Raw genomic sequence first — 25,726 nt, forward strand, 5'->3', positions numbered from 1 at the left:
CAAGCAATTGCCACCTGTCAATCGAAGCCTGACAGAACAAATCGAAGCTTTTCGATTGAAGACCGACAATAGATTCGTCCACCTCCTCGGACATGCTACGCGCCATCGAGCCGACTATCTCCTTGACCTGAACGTCTTTCCATAACAACTCCGCTCCCCGCGAGTCGAGGACCCAACCTACAAGACCTTAGTTTACCACAAATGTTCATTCGAACACATGCTCGGCCTATCCCCTTAACCAAAGTCGTCACTCTCACATGACTAATGACTTGGGGGGCTCCTGTTCTGGACTGGGCCGAGCAGGCCCAGCTTCCCTTGCTAGCCGAGCAGGCCCAATCTACTTGGGCCCATTTCCAGTTACCGTTACGAACCAGTCCACGCGAAGATCGCGTGGACAACGCTTCAGCGAAGGATCCGGTCAACCGCCTCCGAATCCTACGCCACGCTCACCCAGAACGTGAGTGACCTCCTGACTAAGCCCTGGCAGAGGGTGTTCTAGAGGTTTCCTAGGACGTGGGCCTCCAACTGGATCTGACCCAAATATGAAATCTTGGCTCAGCGCTGGGGGCTATAAATACCCTCTTTCATTAGAGGGTCGGGTATTCATTTTCTACTTCTTAAACCCTTTCTCTTTCTCTGATAGCTACTTACTTTGGCATCGGAGAACCTTGCAGGTATCCCCCTTCTTTGTTCAACAAGCCAGATCCAGCCGCTGTGACGATCCACTCTGATCAGGTAAGATCACAATGTATTTTTAATATTTTGGGTAAACAATGTAATCATTTTTGTAAAAAAATTACTTTAACCCCTCGGTTGATTTAAAAACCGAGATGATAGTTAAGTGTTTTTTCTCACTATTTTCCATCAACGACCTTAAACACAAAGGTTATCAACTCTCAAGAATCCATCATTAGTGATCTGCGTGAAACCTAAGAGACATCCATTATATAAGTTCTCTTACAATATTGAAAATTTAAATGAAATATATGAAGCGCTTGATGGATCGGGTGTTTTCGTTATTTTTGAGGTACATTATGACTTTTGGTTCTTTTGGTGGTCTTAGATGAGATCTGATTTGTTGGTGGTGAATCTGGTGGCTTGAGATCTAACCTATTATCATTAAGGTGGATTTTTAAAAAAGAGTTATTTAGCTTTTCTGAATGTATGTCGGATATTATTCTTTCCTCTTGGAATTGGCTATTATCCTTCTATAAGCTAGGAGATCTTTGTAATTTTCATACTTGGAATATTCTACCGCTCCTTTGTTTCGAGTTGTAGGAGTTTTTCGTTTGTATTAGGCGGAGTATCCCTTATGCTCCTTTGTTTAATCTGATTGCTTATTTAAGAAAAAATTAAGGTGGATTTTTAGTAGCATCAACCTTTCTTTGGGGACCCCTTGGTCTGTAGAGTTTGTTGGAACTTTCTTGTTGTATGTTGCTCTTTTTCGTATCGTTTTTTTCTTTAGGTGATTTCTGGCACTTGTATTTTGAGACTATCTATATAGCTCTTTGAAATCGATATATAATACTTAAAAGATTATCAAATAGAAAATATTGATTTTAAAATTACAAATTATTCTTCAATTAATCATTGAAATCAATAGCATGATATTAGTTAACTAGAATACAAATAATATCAATGCCAAAAAACTTTATATTTATCTATAGGAGATTATTGAGAAAATCTGAAATCTCATGTTAATTAGAGGTAGAGTTTGAAAAAGTTTATATAAATAGACATCCCCAACATTACAAGTCTCTATTGGAGGGATGATTAAGACAAATTCTAATTTTAATATAATGCTAAAGTCTATTGAGCATGAGTCACCTGCCACTTATATCCACTTATCAAGTCAATAGTGTTTGGCATGAAAAAATTGGAAAAATCACAAATCCCTCAAAGATTAAAAATAAAGTTTAACAAACTTTATATAAATTAGCACTCCTTACCTTAGATGCAGATTTTATAAGAATGAATTAAGATAAACTATAATTTACTATTCAACTTATAATTTTAACTCTAAAATAATTCTTTAATATGAATCGGAGCTGATATTTCTGCATTTGCGCCAACTAAATTCGAGCTTATTTCGGACAGTTTTTTTAAGAACAAACTGTTCAAATTTCGTTACTGAACATATTAGAAATATTGTATAAGTTACTGACATTTTTTGAATGAACTTAAGTATTATTTTATAGTTATATTTTTGTCTATTTTAGTTGTAGAAATGAGATTCAGAAATGTTGTAGTTGTATACCTACTGTTCTATTTTATGAATGAACTTAAGTATTATTTTATAGTTATATTTTTGTCTATTTCCTTTTTTTTACTATTAGTAATACTCCCTCCGGCCTTATTTATAAGCAAAGATTCTCTTTTTAAGTTTATTGAATAATGAATGTATCTGGTCTTTTATGTAGACTAGATACATTCCTTATTCAATGAACCTAAAAAGAACATTTTTGCTTATAAATCAGGCCGGAGTAGTATTTGTTAGGAAAAAACTTTTTTTAGTTTCTAGTTGTATACCTACTGTTCAGTGAAATGACTAAACATATATACCATTTCCATTTCCATGAAAAACTAGGACCACCTGCATCTCTTTTATATATTACACTACACTACCATAATAATATTGAGTCATATACAAAATCTTAAAACAATTTGTAAGTACCAAATTGTTAGTTTTTTAATAGGAGGCTTTTAGTGTGGCCCAATCTATTTTTCTCTATTATAATTGTTGACATGTAGTTGCAGATAATCGGATCATTTAGATATTATATAATATAAATATATTTTATATAAATTATTTATATTATATAAAAAAAATTAATATTTTTTCATCATCATCATCATCTTTGCTTTCAATTTTTTCACTTTCTTTTTCCAAAACAAAAACTAAAGTAGAAGAACAACGTCAATAAATCAAACAACAAAAAATCATCATCATCTTCATCATCCACCAACATCTATCATTAACAAAAACACAAAATATTACTAGAGTATTTTACAAATATTTTCTTTATTTCTTTTGGTTAAGTGGTTTAACTTTTTCTTCATCTATTTTTTGTTATGAAAATATTTTTTTGCAAAATCCTTTTCTTTTGTACACCATTGTTACATGTGCAAGGTCCAAAATTAATTTGTATGCCTTGAAAATATTTGTAATTATATTTTTTTCACATTTTATGTTACACAATATATTAAACAAATAACACCAACAAATTCAACAATGCCAAATCATGATCATCTTCATCATCCACAACACTAATCATTAACAAAAACACAAAACATTACAAGAAGAAATTCTGAAAACAATCAAGAAGATGTTTTCGTTTCATGGAATAAATGGAGTCAGGTTGATGTGCATAAGATATATCCTTATGTACAGTGCATAAGTCTCGTACGAATAATATTTAAATTGTTCCGAGTAACATTTTAGTTAGAAACGAGTAATAATATCATAATTCATGAATAATATATGCATTATTCGTACACATCTATTAATTATGAGTAATTATTAATTGTGAGTAATGAGTACACTATTTTGAGTAATATTTACACCATTCTGAGTAATATCGAATTTTAACTATTTTGAGTAATATATTCATTGTTCTGAATAATATTTATACTATTTTGAATAATCTGTATACTATTTTGAGTAATCTGTATATTATTTTAAGTATAAATGTACTATGGATAAGGATATACCTTATGCACATCAACATATCCCGAATAAATGCATACCTCACTCTTGTCACAAATTCTATTTTTTAACATATTTTTTTTATTCTTTTCATCCAGTTTCTTTAAGCAGAGATGAAAGATGAAAATCTAAACTTTGTTACTTGATGTTTATAGATGTGAGAAGATAAACACTTGAAGAAGAATAAGATGATGATGGTATCAAGACTCACGTTTCCGATCCCTCAAAATCAAAAAATGCAATTCTGTTACAATTCTCATCGTGAATGCAACACGAATTTAAGAAATGAAATCAATCACACACACACACACACACACACACACACACACACACCTTACGTACACTCATTTTTTCCTGTGAATCGAATCGGAGCTCTAGATATCAATTGTTTGGGCATAGGGCTGAAGATGAATATGAGATGCAAGAAGAGAGAGAAGAGAGATACAACGTAACAAATTCCCAATGGTGAAAAATTCAGTTATGAAAATCATGAAAATTGTTACACCAAGGTGTTTAAATACACAGAAGAAATAGGACACGTAGGAAAATTTGAAAGGTTAAAACAAAGATAAACTGTCACGTAGGCATAACAATCAAAACTAAAACTCAAAAGTTAAACACAACTTCTGGAACAACAACCTCATAAGCCTCTGCTTCTGACTAACAATACTGCTTATAAATTTGAGTTATTTCTAATAGTAATCAATATTGGAGCCACGAACGCCAAGGTATATATATATAAATGGAATAGGATCAAATGACACTAAGGTGTCAAAGTTTAATTTGACATCAAATCTCAACCGTTAAAAGAACTAATCAAACGGTGATACTAAATGAAATAAAATAATAAAAAAAATATGTATAGCCTATTTTTCTCCTAAAAATTAAACTATTTATATGATCATTTGATCATTTGATCATATATATATATATGATCAAATGACACCAAGGTGTCAAAGTTAAATTTGACACCAAATCTCAACCGTTAATACGACTTGATCAAATGATCATATAAATAGTTTAATTTTTAGGAGAAAAATAGGCTATACATATTTTTTTTATTATTTTATTTCATTTAGTATCACCGTTTGATTAGTTCTTTTAACGGTTGAGATTTGATGTCAAATTAAACTTTGACACCTTAGTGTCATTTGATCCTATTCCATTTATATATATATACCTTGGCGTTCGTGGCTCCAATATTGATTACTATTAGAAATAACTCAAATTTATAAGCAGTATTGTTAGTCAGAAGCAGAGGCTTATGAGGTTGTTGTTCCAGAAGTTGTGTTTAACTTTTGAGTTTTAGTTTTGATTGTTATGCCTACGTGACAGTTTATCTTTGTTTTAACCTTTCAAATTTTCCTACGTGTCCTATTTCTTCTGTGTATTTAAACACCTTGGTGTAACAATTTTCATGATTTTCATAACTGAATTTTTCACCATTGGGAATTTGTTACGTTGTATCTCTCTTCTCTCTCTTCTTGCATCTCATCTTCATCTTCAGCCCTATGCCCAAACAATTGATATCTAGAGCTCCGATTCGATTCACAGGAAAAAATGAGTGTACGTAAGGTGTGTGTGTGTGTGTGATTGATTTCATTTCTTAAATTCGTGTTGCATTCACGATGAGAATTGTAACAGAATTGCGTTTTTTGATTTTGAGGGATCGGAAACGTGAGTGATTGGTGAGATCTGAGTTAGTTTCAGTGCACAAGAACGAAGATAAACGGTGAAAAATAGCTTGAATACAAAGCTTCCAATCTTTGATGGAAAGAATTATAATCAATGGATGATTCATATGCGTGTGTTGTTCGGTGCTCAAGACAATCTTGATCTTGTCACCGACAATTACGTTTCGAATACAGCAGATGCAATGTCAGAAAGAAATGCGTAAAGAGATACGAGGAAGAAAGATCAAAAGGCATTGTTCTACATCCATCAATGTATGGATGTGAATGTGTTTGAGAAAATTGCTAATTGAATGACGGTGAAGGCTACGTGGGACATACTGACACGGCGCTACAACGACTACGCATCAGTGAAGAAGGTGAAGCTTCAGTCTCTATGTAAGCAATATGAGAATCTCACCATAAAGAATAATGAGAAGGTACCTGATTCCTTCTCGAGAGTGATTTTGATCATAAATGATATGAAGGCTTGTGGATAAACGCTCTATGAACAAGTAATCATTGAAAAGGTGTTAAGATCTCTTACTCCTCAATTGATTACATGTTGTAGCAATTGAACATTCTAAGAATCTCAGCACCATGAGAATTGAAGAGCTGCATAGTAGCCTAGATGCACATGAGTTGCGTTTGATTGAGACAACCTCTGAAAGAGATGTGGAGCAGGTTCTGAAGGCGTCTTCTAGTAATAAGTGTCAGAAGCAGTCTGTGTTAGAAGCCATGAAGGGACATGGTCGTGGTTCTCAGAAGTCAAAAACCTCCAACTCTGATGAGAAGAAACATCAGAAGAGAAATGATAATCTTGACAAAAGAAAGGTTTAGTGTTACAATCTTAACAAGTTTGGTTACTTTGCTAAGGACTGTTGGTCAAACATGAAAAGGAAATCAGAAGAAGCAAACATAGCCAGAGGAGATTATGATGATGAGCCTTTGCTGTTGATGGCTTATGAATCTGATGGTGGACATTTGGTAGACTCGTGGTATATGTACTTTGGCTTCTCAAATCACTTAGCTGGAAACAAACAATGACTGATTGATTTTGACTCTAAAAAGAGGACAAAGATAAGACGCGCTGATGATAAATATCATAATGATGAAGGTATGGGAAATGTCAAAGTTAAAATGAAGAATGGTAAAACTATTCTAATCAAGGATGTTTGGTATGTACCTGGCGTGAAGAGCAATCTGATGAGTGTAGGTCAGCTCATAGAAAAAGGTTACTTAATTACCACAAAGAAACATTTCTTGAAGTTGTATAGTTCTGATCAGAAACTGATTATGCAATTTGAGCAGAGAAACAACCAAACATTCAAAATTTTTCTTAACACCTCGACACATAAACCTTCTTTGAATGTGAAATATTGTCCTCTAAACCTTTTAAAACCTTTTCATATAAGACATGAAAAAATAGAGATAACATTAATAATGCTATTAAGAAAAACCACCATCCATCACGCTAAGATGCTAGTACTTCTAATAGTTGAACCTATTAGATAACTACTTAATAAAGATGACATAAGTAGCCCCTCTAATGAGAATAACCCCAACAGGAAGCCCCGTGTAATAAAAAGAAAGTGTTTCAAGTCTACAATAAAGAAAGTCACTGGTAGAATCCAAAAAAAAAATGTTCACATTAATCCTTATCAAACAACTCTTAGAAAATTTCATACATAGGCTAGAAGCTAGCTTAAAACCCCTTAAGTATAACTTCTACAGTCCAAAGGTTCTCAATAGATATATTCTTTAAAATAAAAGTATCATCAATATACTGAAGATGAGATACTGTAACACCCCGTATTTTTCGTTTATTAATTTAATTGGGATTTGAATTAATTATTTGGAATTGATGGAATAATTGGTTAATTAAGTGGAGAAATTGTGAAATAAGATAAGTGGGCTTAGTGTTGTGGTTAGTAAATTGGAGGTATTAAGTATTAAGCCCGTTACTAAAGTTGGGTTCTATTTTCATAAAATAAGAAAATAAGGAAAATTATGGGAATAGAAGTAAAAATCCAAAAGAGGAGAAAGAGCAAGAACACGTGAAAGAGGAGAAGAAGAGAAAGGGGGAAGAATCAAGATTTTGGCTAAGGTAAGGGGGGACTCTTCCTTTAAGTATCTCTTATGTGATTATAGGTGACAGACTGATTGATATATGGATTGTTTCAATTAGATATATTGGGATTGTTAGGTTTAGGATCGTCATAGTTTAGGGTAATTGATGAAATTGCATAAACTAATGATTGAAAACCTGTTTTTGTGGATGTTAAAGCAGAATCAGCAGGTTGTGGCTTATGCGTCAAGACAACTCAAAGTGCATGAGAGGAATTATCCGAATCATGACTTAGAATTGGCAGCTGTAGTCTTTGTATTGAAATTATGGAGACATTATTTGTACGATTCGAGGTTTGAAGTGTTCAACGATCACAAGAGTCTGAAGTATCTCTTTGATCAGAAAGAGCTTAACATGAGGCAGAGGATATGGTTAGAGTTTCTTAAAGATTATGATTTCGGGCTGAATTACCATCCAGGTAAAGCGAATGTCGTTGCTGATGCGTCGAGTAGGAAGTCCTTACATATGTCTATGCTAATGGTGCGGGAATTGGATTTGATTGAACAATTTCGAGATTTAAGTTTGGTATGTGAAGTACTTCTAATAGCATTAAATTGGGTATGCTGAAGCTGACGAGTGGTATTCTTGATGAGATTAGAACAGGTCAGAAAGCTGATGTTGAGATGGTTGATAGATTGACTTTGATTAACCAAGGCAAAGGAGGAAAATTCAGGATTGACGAGAATGGTATAATGAGGTTTGGTGATCAGGTTTGTGTTCCTGATGTTGCAGAACGAAAAAAGAGTATTTTTTAAGAAGGACACCGGAGTGGTTTGAGTATTCACCCTGGTGCTACCAAGATGTATCATGATTTGAAGAAGTTGTTTTGGTGGCCTGTAATGAAGAAAGAGATTGTTGAATTTGTTTACTCTTGTTTGACTTGCCAGAAGTCGAAGATCGAACATCAAAAGCCGTATGGAGCTATGCAACCGTTGTTTATTCCGGAATGGAAGTGGGACATTATATCTATGGATTTTGTTTCTGGGTTGCTGAGGACAGTTAAGAACTGCGAAGCTTTTTGGGTTATCGTGGATAGATTGACGAAGTCTGCTCACTTTATACCGATGAGAATGGATTATTCGATGGAGAAGTTAGCTCAATTATATATTGAGAAGATAGTGAGTTTACATGGTATTCCTTCGAGTATTGTGTTAGACAGAGATCCAAGATTTACATCGAGATTCTGGGAAGGTTTGCAGAAGGCGTTGGGTACTAAGTTAAGATTGAGTTCTGCTTATCATCCGCAGACTGATGGTCAGACGGAGAGAACGATTCAATCGTTGGAAGACTTGTTGCATGCTTGTGTGTTGGAAAAAGGTGGTGCATGGGATAGTTATTTATCGTTGATTGAATTTATCTACAATAACAGTTTTCATTCAAGAATTGGTATGGCTCCGTTTGAAGCTTTGTATGGTAGAAGATGTAGGACGCCACTGTGTTGGTATGAATCCAGTGAGAGTGCGGTAATTGGACCAGAGATTGTTCAAGAGACAACAGAAAAGATCAAGATGATTCAGGAGAAGATGAAAGCTTCTCAGAGTCGTCAGAAGAGTTATCATGATAAGAGGCGGAGAACACTGGAATTCCAAGAAGGAGATCATGTGTTTCTGAGAGTGACTCCTATGACAGGTGTTGGTCGAGCGCCGAAGTCAAGAAAGTTGATGCCGCGTTTTATTGGTCCGATTCAGATTACGAAAAGAGTATGAGAAGTGGCCTATCGTATTGCTTTACCACTGACGCTTGCGAATTTTGATGATGTATTTCATGTGTCCCAATTGCGGAAATACATTAAGGACCCGTCTCATGTAATCCAAGTGGATGATGTGCAAGTGAAGGACAATTTTATAGTTGAGGCATTGCCTATGAGAATCGAAGATCGAAAGTTGAAGCAATTGTGGGGCAAAGAGATAGCATTGGTCAGAGTAACTTGGGAAGGAGCAGCAGGTGGGAATGTTACTTGGGAACTGGAGAGTCAGATGAAGGACTCTTATCCTGAGCTGTTCATTTTAGGTATGTTTTCGAGGACGAAAACTCTTTTAGTGGGGGAGAGTTGTAACACCCTGTATTTTCCGTTTATTAATTTAAATGGGATTTGAATTAATTATTTGGAATTGATGGAATAATTGGTTAATTAAGTGGAGAAATTGTGAAATAAGATAAGTGGGCTTAGTGTTGTGGTTAGTAAAGGGGAGGTATTAAGTATTAAGCCCGTTACTAAAGTTGGGTTCTATTTTCATAAAATAAGAAAATAAGGAAAATTGTGGGAATAGAAGTCAAAATCCAAAAGAGAAGAAAGAGAAAGAACACGTGAAAGAGGAGAAGAAAAGAAAGAGAGAAGAATCAAGATTTTGACTAAGGTAAGGGGGGACTCTTCCTTTTAGTATCTCTTATGTGATTATAGGTGATAGACTGATTGATATATGGATTGATTCAATTAGATATATTGGGATTGTTAGGTTTAGGAACATCATAGTTTAGGGTAATTGATGAAATTGCATAAACTATTGATTGAAAACCTGTTTTTGTGGATGTTTGACGATATATGATGATGTATTTGATGACTATATACCTTTAATCGATTTTAGAAGTGATTTTGGGTGAAAGATGCGTTGAATCACAGGTCTGTCACAGAGGTGAAACTCTGCATAATCGCACGTCCGCTAAGCGGCCTCTGGCTCGCTAAGTGGATGATGTTCGTTTTTTCAAAAAATAAAAGGGCTCGCTAAGAGGACCTAGCCCTCTAAGAGGAGGTCCCAACGTAGATAGCTACTGTGATACACCGCTTGAAGCGGGGTTATTGAATTTCAGGTGCATAAGCGCGCTTGAAGGTCGCTGAGCGGACCTTGTTGTATGCAACTTTTTCTAAACTCTGAAATAGCGTATCTTTTGATTCGTGTATCCTTTTTTAGTGCCGTTTTAGGCATTGCGAAGCTAATTAAATATTTTATATGATGAAATAATGAAATGGGCTATGGCCCTATTTTATTTTAAAATCTCAATTTAATTAGTTTGATGGAATTAAACATTGTGTGCATATGATGTTAGGTGTAACAATGTGATTGACGTGGTGATGGCTTGATTTTGATTATTATTATGATTTTATGATTAATACGTAAACGATTGAATGATTGTGCAAACATGTGCATACTTTATCGGTGATGGAAATGGTGAGTTATGGTGAGACGATACGGCGCATCAGATCGGTGATGTTTTAAGTATGTCATATGTGTGCATTCATTCATAAGTATTTGGTGATGGATCGCGGCTATGTTTGGATCATTGGTGGGCATAATTCCTATTGTATGGAATTTATGCCGGTGGGGCTGAATCTCGGTGATGATTAGATCGGTCGGGTGGAGTAATTCCACGGCTTATTGGTACCACATGCATAGTGTCAGTTGGTTCGTATGCATTTTATCATAATATGATTGGATGGGTTCAGTGTTATGTTGGGTGATGTGTTTGTCGTGTTTGATGAATGATAGTTAAGAATCTGAATATGTGTAATTGGGTGAATGATATATTATGACGTTTTGTTGCTTATGAATGCATAATATTTATTAATTGTGAATGAGACTCACCCTTACATGTTGACATTTTCAGATTAAGAAGTAGCGGCTTATTGCTCGGTGAGGATGGCTTGTAGAGTTCATCTGTTAGTTGGTGTCGTGTCAGTCATGCTCTGATAGTGCAACACTGGGGAACGATTTAGTTTAGAGTTAAATTTACGTACTCTATTTTATTTGGTTTTGGATTATGTTTCCATTGGTTTGTATTGGTGATGTTATACTATTCTGCTGTGATAAAAATGAATTGTTATTTGGTGAATCGTTTCCTAATAAAGCATCATAGATGACATATGTTTTGAATTTAAATTAATTGTGACACCCTTAGTTGCATGTTTTTACTTTGATTATATTAATAATTTCCGCGGGGTTTAGAAGGGTGTTATACAGATACTACCAAATTCGGTGTTCCTATTCCAACTCAACGACCCTACTAATCTAGCCATTTACCCCTTCAGCCACTAGTAGAAAAAGGAAGTGGACTCAGGAGCATACTTACTTCAGATCCTTTTGAATGCTAATCTCTTGTGTTGGGCAATCTTTGACCAACACTGCGAAATTCCTATAAAAATCATAAGCTCTAATTCAATACACTCACTTATCATTAAAATTCAAATTTGACCAACATATACTCCATAAACTCTCAAGTCAAAAAGTCATCAATCCACTTAAAAAATAGACAAGAATTCCTAACTTTCTTAGTCAGGTTAGTTACTTCATTCACAGCCACCGCACTATCTATCAACATTCGACCTTTTAGAAAGACAAATTGACTAGGAAAAACAAGTTTTTCCATGACATCCTATTGTCTAGTAGCTAATACTTTAGCCACTAATTTGATAAAGAACTAACCAAATAAATAAGTCTAAAATCGCTTACCTGAAAAAAGAGAATTAACATAGGATTCAAGGTGGCAAAGTAAGAATTAAAACAATGAGGTAACGATGCAAACTGATGAAATTGGAGAAAGGAGAAAGAAAAATCATGTGAAACATGACTCTTGTTACCATCGCATAAGGCAATCACACCATCTAACTCATGAATATTAAAAGAAGTAGTCAAGGCAAGGTTATCATTATCAGAGAGAGCGGAAGACTATCCCATCCATGGGAGACCTGTTTGGCTCCTTGAAAATCACTGGAAAATAATTACACTTTTTGCCTATTCCAAAACACCCCTTCACCAACCTTCAAGGCCAGACTATCATTCCTCTTACTTCTGCTCCCTAACAGCCTCTTATATTTGGATCTTTGAAACATTTTAGAATTTTTATTCCCTCCCAAAAACAAAACTTCTGCAATATTAGTAGAACGGGCCTGAATCTTCTCCTAAGATAAAAATTTCTTATCAGTTACAACATCCAACTCCCTAACAGCCTCCCTTAAAGAATCAATTTGAAACTCTGAGTTACCAAACACCTACTTATTCCAACCTTTCAACATCAATTTAAGAGCTTTGAATTTCTCCAATAAAACAAAAGCCTTCCAAGCATGGTTTTAAATTGCGGTCCGCAACCGCAATTGCACCCGCAATATTGCGGATGCGGTTGCCTTTGCAACCGCATCGGACCGCAATTTAAAATCTCGCCTCTGGTGCGGAACCCCATCGGACAATTTTTATCATGTTTTTTTTTAAGTATTTTTATCAAAAATCAATATATTAGATTTCTAAAACTCAATTTACTTTTTATATAATGGAAAAACATAACATTAAGTGTTTTTCAATATAATATTTCAAACACTTCGTTTAAAAAATTCACGCCGCAACGGCCGCAATGCGCATCGCAACAAGCGCAATGACCGCAATCGCAACCGCATCCAACGCCGCAACCGCAATTTAAAACCATGCTTCCAAGTTCCAACCGCTAACTAAAGAACTAGAACAACAAGAAAGAACAATCTCAGAAAAACTGCAGTGCAGTGAGATAACCACCAATTCAAAATAGACTAACGTGTGTTTGGATGAAGCATTTTAATGAAGTAATGTAATGTTTTGAGGGAATTTAAAATGATTTGTACAAAATTCATTGTTTGGATACAAAAATGAAGAATTGTTAAAATGATGGAAATTTATAAAGTATTTTATCTTAAGCTAAATTTAATCATTTTGAAATGACACCAAAAACTAAAGAATTTGAAATTCCTCTCATCATCCATGTTACTATTATTTCTTCAAATTTTGCAAATTGGTGCTCATATTTTTCAAAATTACATAATTGACCCCAAAAATTTTCAAAAAATTGCAAATTGGTCCTTAATAATTTTTAAAATTTACAATTTGATCCTTAAAATTTTCAAAAATTGCAAATTAGTCCCTACTTTTCAATTTTTTAATTTGATCCAAAAAATTTAAATTTTATAAAATATGACCCTAAAAATCTAACAATGAATTATCTTAATATTTCATCCAAACAAAATAATTTAAAAATGAATGGATTTCAATTGAATAATTTAAATTGCTTTGAATTTTAAATTTCTTTAAAATTTCAAATTACCTCATCCAAACACACTATAAGGGTTAGAAGATCAGAATTAGTATTCAGTAGAATACTTAAATGCTTGGCTGGAATCAGGGCCGGCCCTGGGCCAGGGCAAGCAGGCCCACAACCCAGGGCCTCAATAAAATGGGGGCCTCATTTTAGGACGTGTAGTTAAAAAATTATGATACTGCAATAATACAATATATATTTGTGACCGAAAAAGACTAGCAACTAATTATTTCTGGCTCAATGGTTATGGCTTTGCTTGAAATGTTTACTGTTATCAGTTCGATACTTGCCCTCTCCATAATTTTATTTATCATTCTTTTACAGAAGCATTAGTTCGATGTTCACAGTCAATTAACTTTTCTCAAATTTTAACTATAAACTCTTTTTTTTATACAATCAATAAAAATTGAGATTTTTAATTCAATTTTATTTTCAATAGTTACTTATTGTAGCTTTTATAATTTTAATTTATTTTAATATAAAATATAGATATTATTGATATATTATAATTTAATATTTAAAATTTAAAATTTTATGATTTAATTAACTTATTTATTATTAAATTTTTATGACGAAAACAAATTCATTATCGTTTGTGTTTTGATTTATTATTTTTTTATCATAGAAATAAATTTCTTACCAAGACATTGTTTAAGTTTACTCCTACATTTCTTAGTCATATGATTTGATTTTCCGTAACTGAAGTAGGAGAAGCACCACTTTCATTTCTTTGAGACAGTGTTTGTTGTATAGAAATTTTGATTATATCTTCGGAATTCTTTTTCATGTTAAAGGTGAATAAAAAATCAATTTTTGTCAGGGGTCCATTTTTTTATTTGCCCTGGGCCTCTAAAAAGCCGGGACCGGCCCTGACTGGAATCATAGCTAAGCTTCCACTAACTTGATGCTGAATTATTCATGCCTTCATAATGTTAACTCTATCGTTTTGAATCTCGATCCTATAAAATATAATGTTAAAGATTAGATTTTATTTCAATATATAAAATCTACTTCCCTTTGACCAGTTGATCATAATTTTTCTTTTTGATACCACTTTCAGGAAAATCTTTCAAACTACATATTACTTATATTCACAAGACTGTATATTTGAAATAAAAGTAAACAACTTGCATGGTCCTTAAGAATGTCTCAGTAGGTGCAGTTAGTTATATTTACACCACTCTAACATTTCAAACTATTTTTACTTATATTCACAAGACGATATATTACATTATGTTGATTTTTTTACCTGAATGCCACAAAAATGGAAGTTTAATACCACAATGTCATAAAGTGGAAAAAAAATACCAGAATGCCACCTTTCCAGTACAGGTCCGGCAAGGCCTTGGACGGACTGGAAAAGGTTATTTTTTGCACGTTGGGGTCCGGCCAGGGGTGGGCCGGACGCTAACTAGGGCCTTTTTTTTTATTTTTTTTATTTTAATTGATTTAAAGAATTTATTAATTATAAAAATTGTTTTTTTTTAAAAATGATTAAAAGACAATAAAATATAATAAAAAACATTATAATATAATTAAAAATAATTATTTGCCAATATTTATTTTAATTGAATTTAAAGATTTATTAATCATGAAAATTGTTTTTTTATTATAAATAATGATTAAAATATAATAAAAAATTAAAAAAAATGTTATTTTAATTATTAAAAATATGAGTGTAAGTCACGGGTTGGACGAACATGTGTAGGTTCGGCCAATAGATGGACGAGCATGTGTAGGTTCGGCCAATAGATGGACGAGGACATATATTTTATTATTATTTTTTTGCCTATAAATAAGACTGTACAGCCACATTTCCACTCACACCAGTTACAATTGAAGGTTTAGTGTTACTATTGGAGATGTCTTCTGAACCCCTTCCAACGTTTCCACCTATGAAGAGAGATGCAACATTATTTTTTTCAGCAACAAAGCCTCCGTTGAAGATCAAACTATGGAACACCCAAACTTTTGAGCATCTACAGAGGCACTTGATCGGATGGTTAGACGGAAACATTCTCGAGGGTGAAAAGATAAGGAAAATTAAAAGGCAGGTCACGGAGAAAGGCCCAAATGGAGTAGTAACTCGTTCTTGGAGAGCCGTGAAAAATGATGCTGGTGTCCTTATGATGATGCTAGGACCACATGATATTGTGTTGATGGTTGTAATCTCTTAGAATATGTTTTATTTGTTTCCTGTGATGTCGTTTTAAGTGTTTCCGGTGTGGTTGTTTTATTTGTGGCTGTCTTTATTTCGATGTCATTGAATGTTGTTTTAGTAATGTGAAATGTTGTTTTAGTTATGTTTAATGTGAAATGTTGTTTTAGTCATTGATGGTTGCAAACTCAATTAAAAAGACATTATATTACATTCATAAAGCTAGTTGAAGTAAACATTAAATAAAGCTAGTTGAAGTAAACATTAATTAGGCCTATTAGACGGGCCTACTACATTTGGACATTTACTTCGGATATGGCCTACTTCACGGCATATCCCACACATTCTCTTTTCCTTTTCCACGTCGTCCATTTCGGTTCGAATCCGAGTACTGTTAGGGCGCCCTCTTTTTTTCCTACGCATAGTTTCCTCATGACAAAGAGTAGGCCCTCTATATTGCGGCCAATTGTCTTGATGTGGGAGGATCTGGAAGCTTTGTTGGTAGACTTTAAAAACATGTTGTATCTTGAACACGTCGGGTATGTGAATGGTGTAGTCTTGGCGTATACTTTCACATGCTGCAATCACATGTGAGCAAGGCAAATGGAACGCTTGAAATTTTCCACAATCACATGTTCTTTTTCGCAGATCAACACCGTAAGTACCAGTTGGACGACCATCGTTGCGGTTTATTCTTTCGGCCACCATAAAATAGAATCTCTCCCGGTCAAATTGGTAAACATTATGACTGCTTGCTTTGTTGACTTCTTCAGTCATCCCCTTGATACACTTGTCTGTAAAAGTTTGGCCTGATGTCAACCTCTTTGTCCATTCATGTCCGCGTTGACCAAATAATGCTCCCATCCGAAAATATGTGGCCGAAAACAAAGACGCTATTGGAAGATTTCTGATTGCCTTTAGCACAGAGTTCATTGCTTCTGCAAGGTTAGTCGTCATGTGTCCCCATCGTTGCCCTCTATCAAACGCCCTTGCCCACTTCTCCCTGGGGATATTTTCAATCCACTCCAAAGCATCTCTATTTGTCTGACGAATTTCGGTTCTATAGTAATTGTACGTTGACTCCGTCAATGCATATCCTGTTACAAATAATAAACATGTCAAGAAACCGACAAAGATCATTTGACAAATGTACTTCACAAAGATCAATTAGACTATTACCCATGTTGACGAGTTTTTTACGTGGTTCCTTGTCTCTAATCGCACGCATAAAATTTTGCGCGATATGCCTAATGCAATAGACATGTGAAGACGGAGGATTTTGCCATCCATTTGCAGGATCATCATAGGCAGTTTTAATCGATGGATGTCTGTCTGATATTAGGCATAGATTGGGTTGGGGTGTCACGTGGCTTCTTAGATTACGAAGGAAAAAACTCCAAGCATCCTTGGTTTCACCCTCGACAATAGCAAAAGCAATTGGAAAAATGTTACCATTCCCATCCTGCGCCACAGCCATCAACAATGTCCCTTTGTACCTTCCATACAACCATGTTCCGTCGACTTGAACAATTGGCTTGCAATAGGCAAAACCATGGATGCATGGTTGAAAAGCGCAAAATAGACGGTGGAATATCATCTTATCACCCAACTGACTTCCTTCATTTGAAAATGCAGGTAACGTTTCCAAGTCTATTATCATTCCAGGAAGATATGTTTTCATTACCAATAACCATCGTGGAAGGTCATTGTAAGATGTCTCCCAGTTTCCATACAAGGATTCTATGGCCTTTACCTTTGCAATCCACGCTTTTCTGTAAGATATATTATAACCATACTTTCCTGTTATATGAGAAATTATGAGCTTTACCTTAATTGCGATATGCCAATGTTGTATAACAGCAACACACTCCTCCTTGTCTTCAAACTCCATTCCCTCATATAAATCAACATGACTATAGTTTGTTATGTGCGAACCAAATATTGATTCAGACTGTGCCTCTTCTAAACAGATATTTCGCATGTGATCCGGTGGGGCGTACATGCTAATCGGTCGTGCAATTGTAGGCTGCGACGGCTCAACAATATCAGGGTCATTGTCATCACCAAAAAGATCTTCATATTGCACTTCTTGTATTTCATCTTCATTGTACTCGTCCACTTGTTCGTTGGGTATAAATGGTTCGTTGTTTTGTGTTGGCTCTTCATCAGTGGGTTGGCTCATACCGTATTGATGCGAAATTATATATCTTAAGTATGATTGCTGTTTTATTTCCTGATAAATCTCATAATGTATTGCATTCTTCTTGGTTCAAATTTGTCAAAGATCTTGATGAATGTGGCAAATATAGTTGGGGGTCTGCGTGTTTGGCTTACCTTTACAGGGAGATGTGCAAAGCATGTCGTGTAGGATGCATGAGTGTTGCAGGCTGCTCACTCATTCTCGCTGTGTGGACTTACTATCGCATTCCACGACTTGCTCCAAGGAGTGAAATTGCTCCATCCTATCCATACGCCACTAGGTAAATTCTTTATTCTATATATTTATTTTTCCACTAAATTAACGCATATTCCTAATTGAACTTTTTAAATATGCAAGATTTGCACAACGAGGTATGGAGTATTTCTCATCTCCAAATGCTTTTCTTGATGGATATCGTTTCATTTTGGATCACATGGTCCAAGGAGATGTAAGTTATTTTCCAAGCCATATACTAAATCTTTCGTCTACGTGAATACGACTCTTATATTTATTTATGTCTTACAGTTTTTGTGGAGGCCTTACGAAAAATATCCTCGTCGCACTCAACGAGAAGCTCGAGCGTGGAGTGCAACTACATATATTATTTGTTTTCATATTGTGGAAATGCATCACGCCGACAGGGTTAGGCTTCAATTTGGTTTTACGCAAAACATCCCTCAACCCCCGAGGTGTCTTGGAGATCATCACTTGGTAACGAAGAATGATGTAAAGGATTGTAATTATCGAGATTTGAACATTCAAGAGAACAACGAGTGGAAGGGTAGAAAAAAATTAATAATGACAGGTGAGGTGAGTACTACTTTACGCCACACCGATGAATATATGCAATGGTTAAGAAATATTCCATTAATATATTTGTCGAAAGAAACGTATTTGGCTGACCCTCGTCATTATGCCTCCTCTTCATCAACCCCACAAACCGCCTTTCAACAAGAAATCCCACAATCATTCCAACCAACACCACAATTCCAAACAACACCACAATTCCAACAAACACCACAATTCCAACCACCACCACAATTTCAAACAACACCACAATTCCAACCAACAACACAATTCCAACAAACACAATTCCAACAACAAACTTCTTCCTTTCCACAAACATACTAACACACTCAAACCACACAACAACACACATTTTTTGCCACACCATCTCAAATTCCAACCCCTTACACCTCAACCCCCCAAACAAACTACTACTATCACCAAGAACAATATCAACAATCAACACTTCGACCACCGCTACATAACACCCCAATCCCTCAACCCGACTTCGACCAGTCATACTCCCAATCTCAACCGCTTTCACTCTCCCAACCACAACATACCTTTGACACCACAAATGTCTACTATCCAGACATGTCATCAAATGTGCCACAAACCTTTGTAGGTTCTACTCAACCATTCATTGACATCACTGATGATCAAGTACTCGAAAATTTACCGACAATAACTCTAGAACAACTGGCTACGTTTATGAATGATGGTCCGTCGCATCAAAACGATGATCTTTCAAGCGACGATTCTCCACAAAGGCAACCTCCACCAAACATTGAGCAACCGTTAGGTAAGGGTAAGAGACCAAAGATACTCAAAAAATGTCTCACTGGGGGCCATATGGTCCAACCAAAGCCCAAAAAAAATAGGTCTTTTTTCCTTGTACCTGTTTATGTATTGAATAAAATAAATATTTTATTCATATTTAATGTTATTTATTATATTTTAATGTTTTTTATAAATATTGGCAACTAAATTTTTTATTATATTTTAATGTTTTTTATTTAATTTTATGGTTTTTTAATCTTTATTTATAATAAAAAATCAATTATAGTAATTAATAATTATTTAAATCAATTAAAAAAAAAAAGGGCCTAGTTTGCGTCCGGCCCACCCCTGGCCGGACCCTAACACGCAAAATTTTTTTACTTCCAGTCCGTCCAAGGCCTGGCCGGACCTGAACTGGAAGTGTGGCATATTGGTATTTTATTTTCACTTTGTGGCATTATGGGATTTTAATCTCATATTAGTGACATGGAGGTAAAAAAATCCATTATGTTGCTTTTATGCAGTTATTTTTACGATTGATGCTTTATCTCTTTGACACTGTTCTGCTTGAGGGTTGTACATGAAACTGAAAGTGAACCATGGAGCATGGTGCAAGTATAGGGTGGTACCTGAAAATGGGCCCTGGAACACGGTGCATGCATAGGGTTGGTACCTAGGAGCGGGCCATGAAACATGGTACATGCGTAGGGTGGTACCTGAAAGCGAGCCATGAAGCAATGTTGGTGTTGGGTCGTATGAGTTAAATGTACGAGAGTCCTTTAATGTTCGGGAGTTGTTAATGCCAATCTGAAATGACGTTGGGTATCACCAATTTTAAAAAAATGATATAACAAAATAACTATTATTACAGAAAATGAAAATTAGGGTATCAATTGAACATAATATCAAAAAAAGGAAAAAACAGAATTTTTTTTCTTCAAATAACGAAGTTTTCAATGCTTAATACTAATATATTCATCTTTTTATCATATTTTTCAATGTATCCATCTTTCAGAAAAAAGAAAAAGAAAAAGACAATATGGACTCTTAAAGGCTAGTAACGTTTCCTCCTATATTAAAATGGGGGGTGCCAATTGAATTGGTGTTCGGTATTTTTTTAAATTTTATATATTTTTTTGCAGAATTAATATTAGCGGTAAATTTTTCTATAAATTTAATATTATTAGCATACTTACATGCGTAGACAATATGCTACGCATGTATATCTGCAAGTAAATTTGTAAGAAATGTCAAATTTATATTATAAAATTAAAATAAATACGCTAACACACCATATTAAAATTAGAAGAGACTTTTGACAACATTTTTTTTTTTGAATGTTGGGTATATTAATTAATTTATTTTTGAAAGTTAGTTATTTTGATGTTTTTGATGAAAAAATTGGTCAAAAAGAGTAAAAAATCTGTCTTTTCTCATAGTTTCATAGACAGGTGAGCTTGGGTGAGTGTGATTCGGCTCAACAATTCTATCCCCAATTTTTTATTTCAGTTGGAGATAGGTCCGAACACTACAAGATATACTCTCTCCAGCGACATAATGTAGCGACGTGGATGTCACGTGGGTAATTATTGTCATTTGCGACGTGATAAACACATCGCAACGTGTTTTTAAATTTCAAATAACTTTATAAACATAAAGTAACCAGGAGTCAGACATTGGGGTATGTAAAAAATGTTGCGACGTGGGATAAACATCACTATATTAAGTTTATAAATTAAAATAGAAAAAGTTATAACATTCACGTAGGGGGCATGATTCAAATTTTAAAAAATTTAGTTGTGACGTTACAAACACGTCGCAACTTTTAGAGGGAAAATTCAACGTTCCACTGAAGTGACATGGTGGCAGCATTGCAGGCAAGAACATTAATTAATGTTACCGTTGTCATGTTGCAACGTGAGTCTCACATGGCAAGGTTGCGACGTGATTCTCACGTCACTGCTTAGTTTATTTATTTACGCGTTTTGCTTCTTCCACTTCTATTCCTCCTTTACAATTTCTTGTTCTTCTATCCCAAAACAAAACCAGAAACGTCCCTCCTCTCTCAAAATCCCCAAATTTTCAATTCCCCCAATTCAATTTTTCATACCTTTCAATCCCAAATATTTTTCACAAATTTCACATATTGTTGTATTAAAGGTAAATTACATCAGTATTTTTTATAATTTTGTTTTATATTCATACTGTATTATGTTGTTAATGCTTTAAATTTTTTTGTTTCCATTTTGAAGAAAGAAGAAGGTGAAGGAGAAGAAGGTGGAGTAGAAGAAGGTGGAGTAGATTGAAGAAGAGGTAAGTTTTTTATTTTTTTTCAGATTTTTTTTAAATATTTATTTATAATGTGATATATTTTTAATATAGTTATTAGGTTTTTTTTTAATTAGGTTATTTTTTAAATTAATTATTATAAAATGAAATAATAAATTAAATATTACATATTTATTTTATAAAAAAATAAAACAGAATATAGTAAATAAAATAAAAACGAAAATTATATATATTTTTTATTAATATTTCAAAAACTATTAGAAAAAAACTGATATATTAAAACTAGTATTAATATTATTATATATTAATATTATCAAAACTTTTATATATTAATTTACAAAATATATTTTATGTTGTTGTTGTAACGCCCGGAAAAATAAGTATAGGCTTAATTTGGACGTTTGTGACGTTTATTGGAATTTTACCGTTTTGAGTCGTTTCAGTCGATATTAGTTCGGGATGGCGGACTAATATTTAATTGAAGGTTTCCATGTTTTTTGTACTGGAAATATTATTAAGGTAATATTCTGCGTTTTGGGGTTTTTCTGAGCAATTGAGTTTAGACCGTAAAGTAGATATTTTGATTGAGATATTTTGAGAAGTGGGGGAGGGGGGGAGATAGAAAAGAAGATAAGAAAAGAAAAGAAGAAAGAAAAAAAAAGAAACGGAAAGGAAAGAAAGAGGCCTGAATTGGCAATTTTTACCAGTAAGAGCTTAATGCTCGGTAAATGTGTATTTGCCTAAGTGGCAAGAGGTCATCAGTGGGAGCTACATGCTCGATGATAATGGCCTGAGTGGCAATTTCCTGAGTGGTATAAAGTCCCAGCATAATGCTCGACAATGGTGTATTTGTCATAATGAAAAGAAGAGTTTACTCCAGATTGGTACCACATGCATATGCATAGTCGAGTCTCATTCATCATTGTCTGTCTTTATAATTTATGTTATCATTCATGTGTCGCATTACTTATATATCGATTGTGGTTGAATGAGTGGATTGCCGTGACTTTTATTCTTGAGCTATTAGGTTGGTCCGTGTGTTTTATTTTGATTCATTGTGTTTTAGTCGCTATATATATATTATACTTCTTCATAATAAATTATATACTCACCCTTCTGCTGATTTGATGCTTGAGTGGCATCCTGCAGATTAGCCGTTTTGGGAGTCTTTTGGAAGAGGTAGTCCTCCAGTTGATCTTGTCGGTTGCTCTGATACATAACACCGGGTAGTCGGGAGTCTGTTGTTATTTATTTGCATATGACTCTTTTGAACATGTATATGTGATGATGTGTATTGTAAACACTTTATTTTGGAAAACTCCTCTTTGAGAGTGAGAGTTAGACGTGTGTATATATATATATATATATATATATATATATATATATATATATATATATATATATATATATATATATATATAGAGGAGGGATCAAATTACACCCGAAGAGTTACACCACGAGTTACACTCGTTCAATAACTACATTTCGAATTAATATTTTTTAAATTCAACCGTTGGATTGAAACATAATATCATATAGATCATACCTATAAAGTTTGAGCTTAATCTATAATGATTTACTATACGATCAAGATATCCAAAGATTAACGTCAAAATGAGCTTTCATATAACGTTAATTTTGATGTAACTCTTCGGGTGTAATTTGATCCCTCCTCATATATATATATATATATATATATATATATATATATATATATATATATATATATATATATATATATATATATATATATATATATATATATATATATATATATATATATATATATATATATATATATATATATATATATATATATATATATCTTCCGTGTGCTATGTATCGTTTTATAGGCAGGTGTTGTATGCTTTTGGCATCGCTGATGGCCGTTTGTTTTCTAGGTGTTTGTTTGGTTACTTAGTGTAACATCCTAATTGTGTTGTATGAAATTTTAACACTCTGATATTTTCTTGCCTAAATGCTTGGGTAGAATTGGGGTGTTACAGTTGTTTTTAAAAATTAATAGAATATATTATTAAAAATAATATATGTTTTATATTGCTTTTTTTTTTCTTTCATATTTAGTAGATTAAATTGTTAGAATGATAAAAATGTATATGATGTAAATGCTAATTTTGAGTTTAGGAGTTGAGGAGTTTAGAATGTTAAAAATGTTTAGATTTAATTTTAAAATCTGTTTTTTATTTTCTAAATAAAATATATGTATTTTATGGTATTATTCTTAAAAACAGAAAATATTAATAAAAAATATATAATTTATGTAATTGTTCTTAAAAACAGAAAATATTAAATTGAAAATAAACTTTTTTTATGTGCAATATATATTAAATAGAAAAAGAATATATGTTATGTTATTTTTATTATATTAAAAATACATTTTTTTAAAAAATTAAAATATATATTCAAAAGTAGAATATATATTATATATGTATATTTAAAATAAAATAAAATATAATATGATTATATGTTATATTTCTAAAATTAAAATATATGTTATTGTTATTAAATTGAAAATACATTTTTTTTAAATTAAAATATATATTAGAAGTAGAATATATATTATATATGTATGTTTAAAATAAAAAAATATAGCGACGTGGTAATCACGTGAATCAAAAATAATATTTTTAATAATAGTAAATATTTAATAGTAGTATTTTTATTAAATAATATTTCCAATATGTGTAGTTTAAAATGTGTAGTTAAAAAAATAATTTTATGGTTAACATATGTTCAATATAACATGTGTAGTTAAAAATATTAGTAGTATTGTTATTAAATAATATTTTTAAGAATAGTAAATATTAACTAGTATACGTTTAAGAATAATATTAAGTTGATTAATATTTGTAACTCAAAATGACAATGATTGTATAAATGTGCAGTATGGAATATTATCGGTATTATCGTAGTTGGATGTACGATAGAACATTTCCAGGAAGAATGGGACTTAAACCCAATTTTATAGTAGGAGTTGAAGGGTTTATCAGTTGGGTGTTTGCTCAGGAATTATGTCGAAGCGAAGGAGGAGTTAGGTGTCCCTGTCTTAAATGTGAATGTAGACCAATAATTAGTGACCCACAGGAAGTAACATCTCATTTGCATAGAAGGGGTTTCATTACAAATTATTGGGTTTGGACATTTAACGGTGAAAAACTGCCTAGTAACGTACCAGAGACTAGCAACGCGCATGCTTCAAGTAGTCAGCCGCCTATGGAATATGAGGAAAACTTTAATCTGATTGGTGACATGGTTGAGGATGCTTTTGGTGTGAACTTGACCTATGATCAACCTGAAGATTTTGGTAGGGAAGAGTTGCCGAATGAGGAAGCGCAGAAATTTTATCATTCGTTGAATGAGATGAATACGCCGTTGTTTGATGGATCGTCTAACTCAAAGTTATCAATGTGTGTGAGATTATTGGCCTCCAAGTCAAATTGGAATGTTCCTTATCAGTGTTTGGAATTCTTCGTAAAAATGATGTTGGACTCAACTGCAATGAAAGACAACTTGCCTACAACGTTTTATGAAGCAAAGAATTTGGTGTCGAAGTTGGGCTTAAGTGTAAAAAAGATTGATTGTTGCATTAATGGTTGTATGTTGTTTTACGACAATGAGTTTGGTACTCAAGATGGATTGTTGGAGGAATGTAAGTTTTGTATGAGTCCAAGATATAAAGTTCGCAGTAGAGCCGTTAACAATAATCAAGACCGTGTAGCAGTAAAGTCCATGTTTTATCTTCTGATAATACCAAGGTTAAAAAGAATGTTTGCTTCAATGCACAGTGCAATTCAAATGACATGGCATCACACAAATAAAACAAGTCCAGGCACAATGCCGCATCCATATGATGGCGAGGCATGGAAGCACTTTGATCGAATACATCCTGATTTTGCCGCAGAACCTAGAAATGTTAGGCTTGGATTATGCTCAG

General features: G+C 33.5%; 1 protein-coding gene across 1 annotated transcript; it reads right to left on the reverse strand.

Annotated features, from left to right (window-relative positions):
- Positions 1-15,980: 15,980 nt before the first annotated feature.
- On the reverse strand, positions 15,981-17,898 carry LOC131630255 (uncharacterized). The gene is made up of 2 exons (XM_058901050.1): positions 16,896-17,898; positions 15,981-16,813 (listed from the first exon to the last, which is right to left on the reverse strand). Exons 1-2 carry the CDS (start codon positions 17,896-17,898, stop codon positions 15,981-15,983), a joined length of 1,836 nt encoding a protein of 611 aa, XP_058757033.1.
- Between the last annotated feature and the right edge of the window lie 7,828 nt (positions 17,899-25,726).

The sequence above is a fragment of the Vicia villosa genome, unplaced genomic scaffold (genome assembly GCF_029867415.1).
Source record: "Vicia villosa cultivar HV-30 ecotype Madison, WI unplaced genomic scaffold, Vvil1.0 ctg.000664F_1_1, whole genome shotgun sequence".
Classification (NCBI taxonomy): Eukaryota; Viridiplantae; Streptophyta; class Magnoliopsida; order Fabales; family Fabaceae; genus Vicia; species Vicia villosa.

Coding starts and splice junctions, on each gene's coding strand:
- LOC131630255 (XM_058901050.1), bottom strand. CDS start 17,898: ATGAGCCAACCCACTGATGAAGAGCCAACACAAAACAACGAACCATTT. Junction 16,814..16,895: donor TAAAAAACTCGTCAACATGG/GTAATAGTCTAA, acceptor TATTTGTAACAG/GATATGCATTGACGGAGTCA.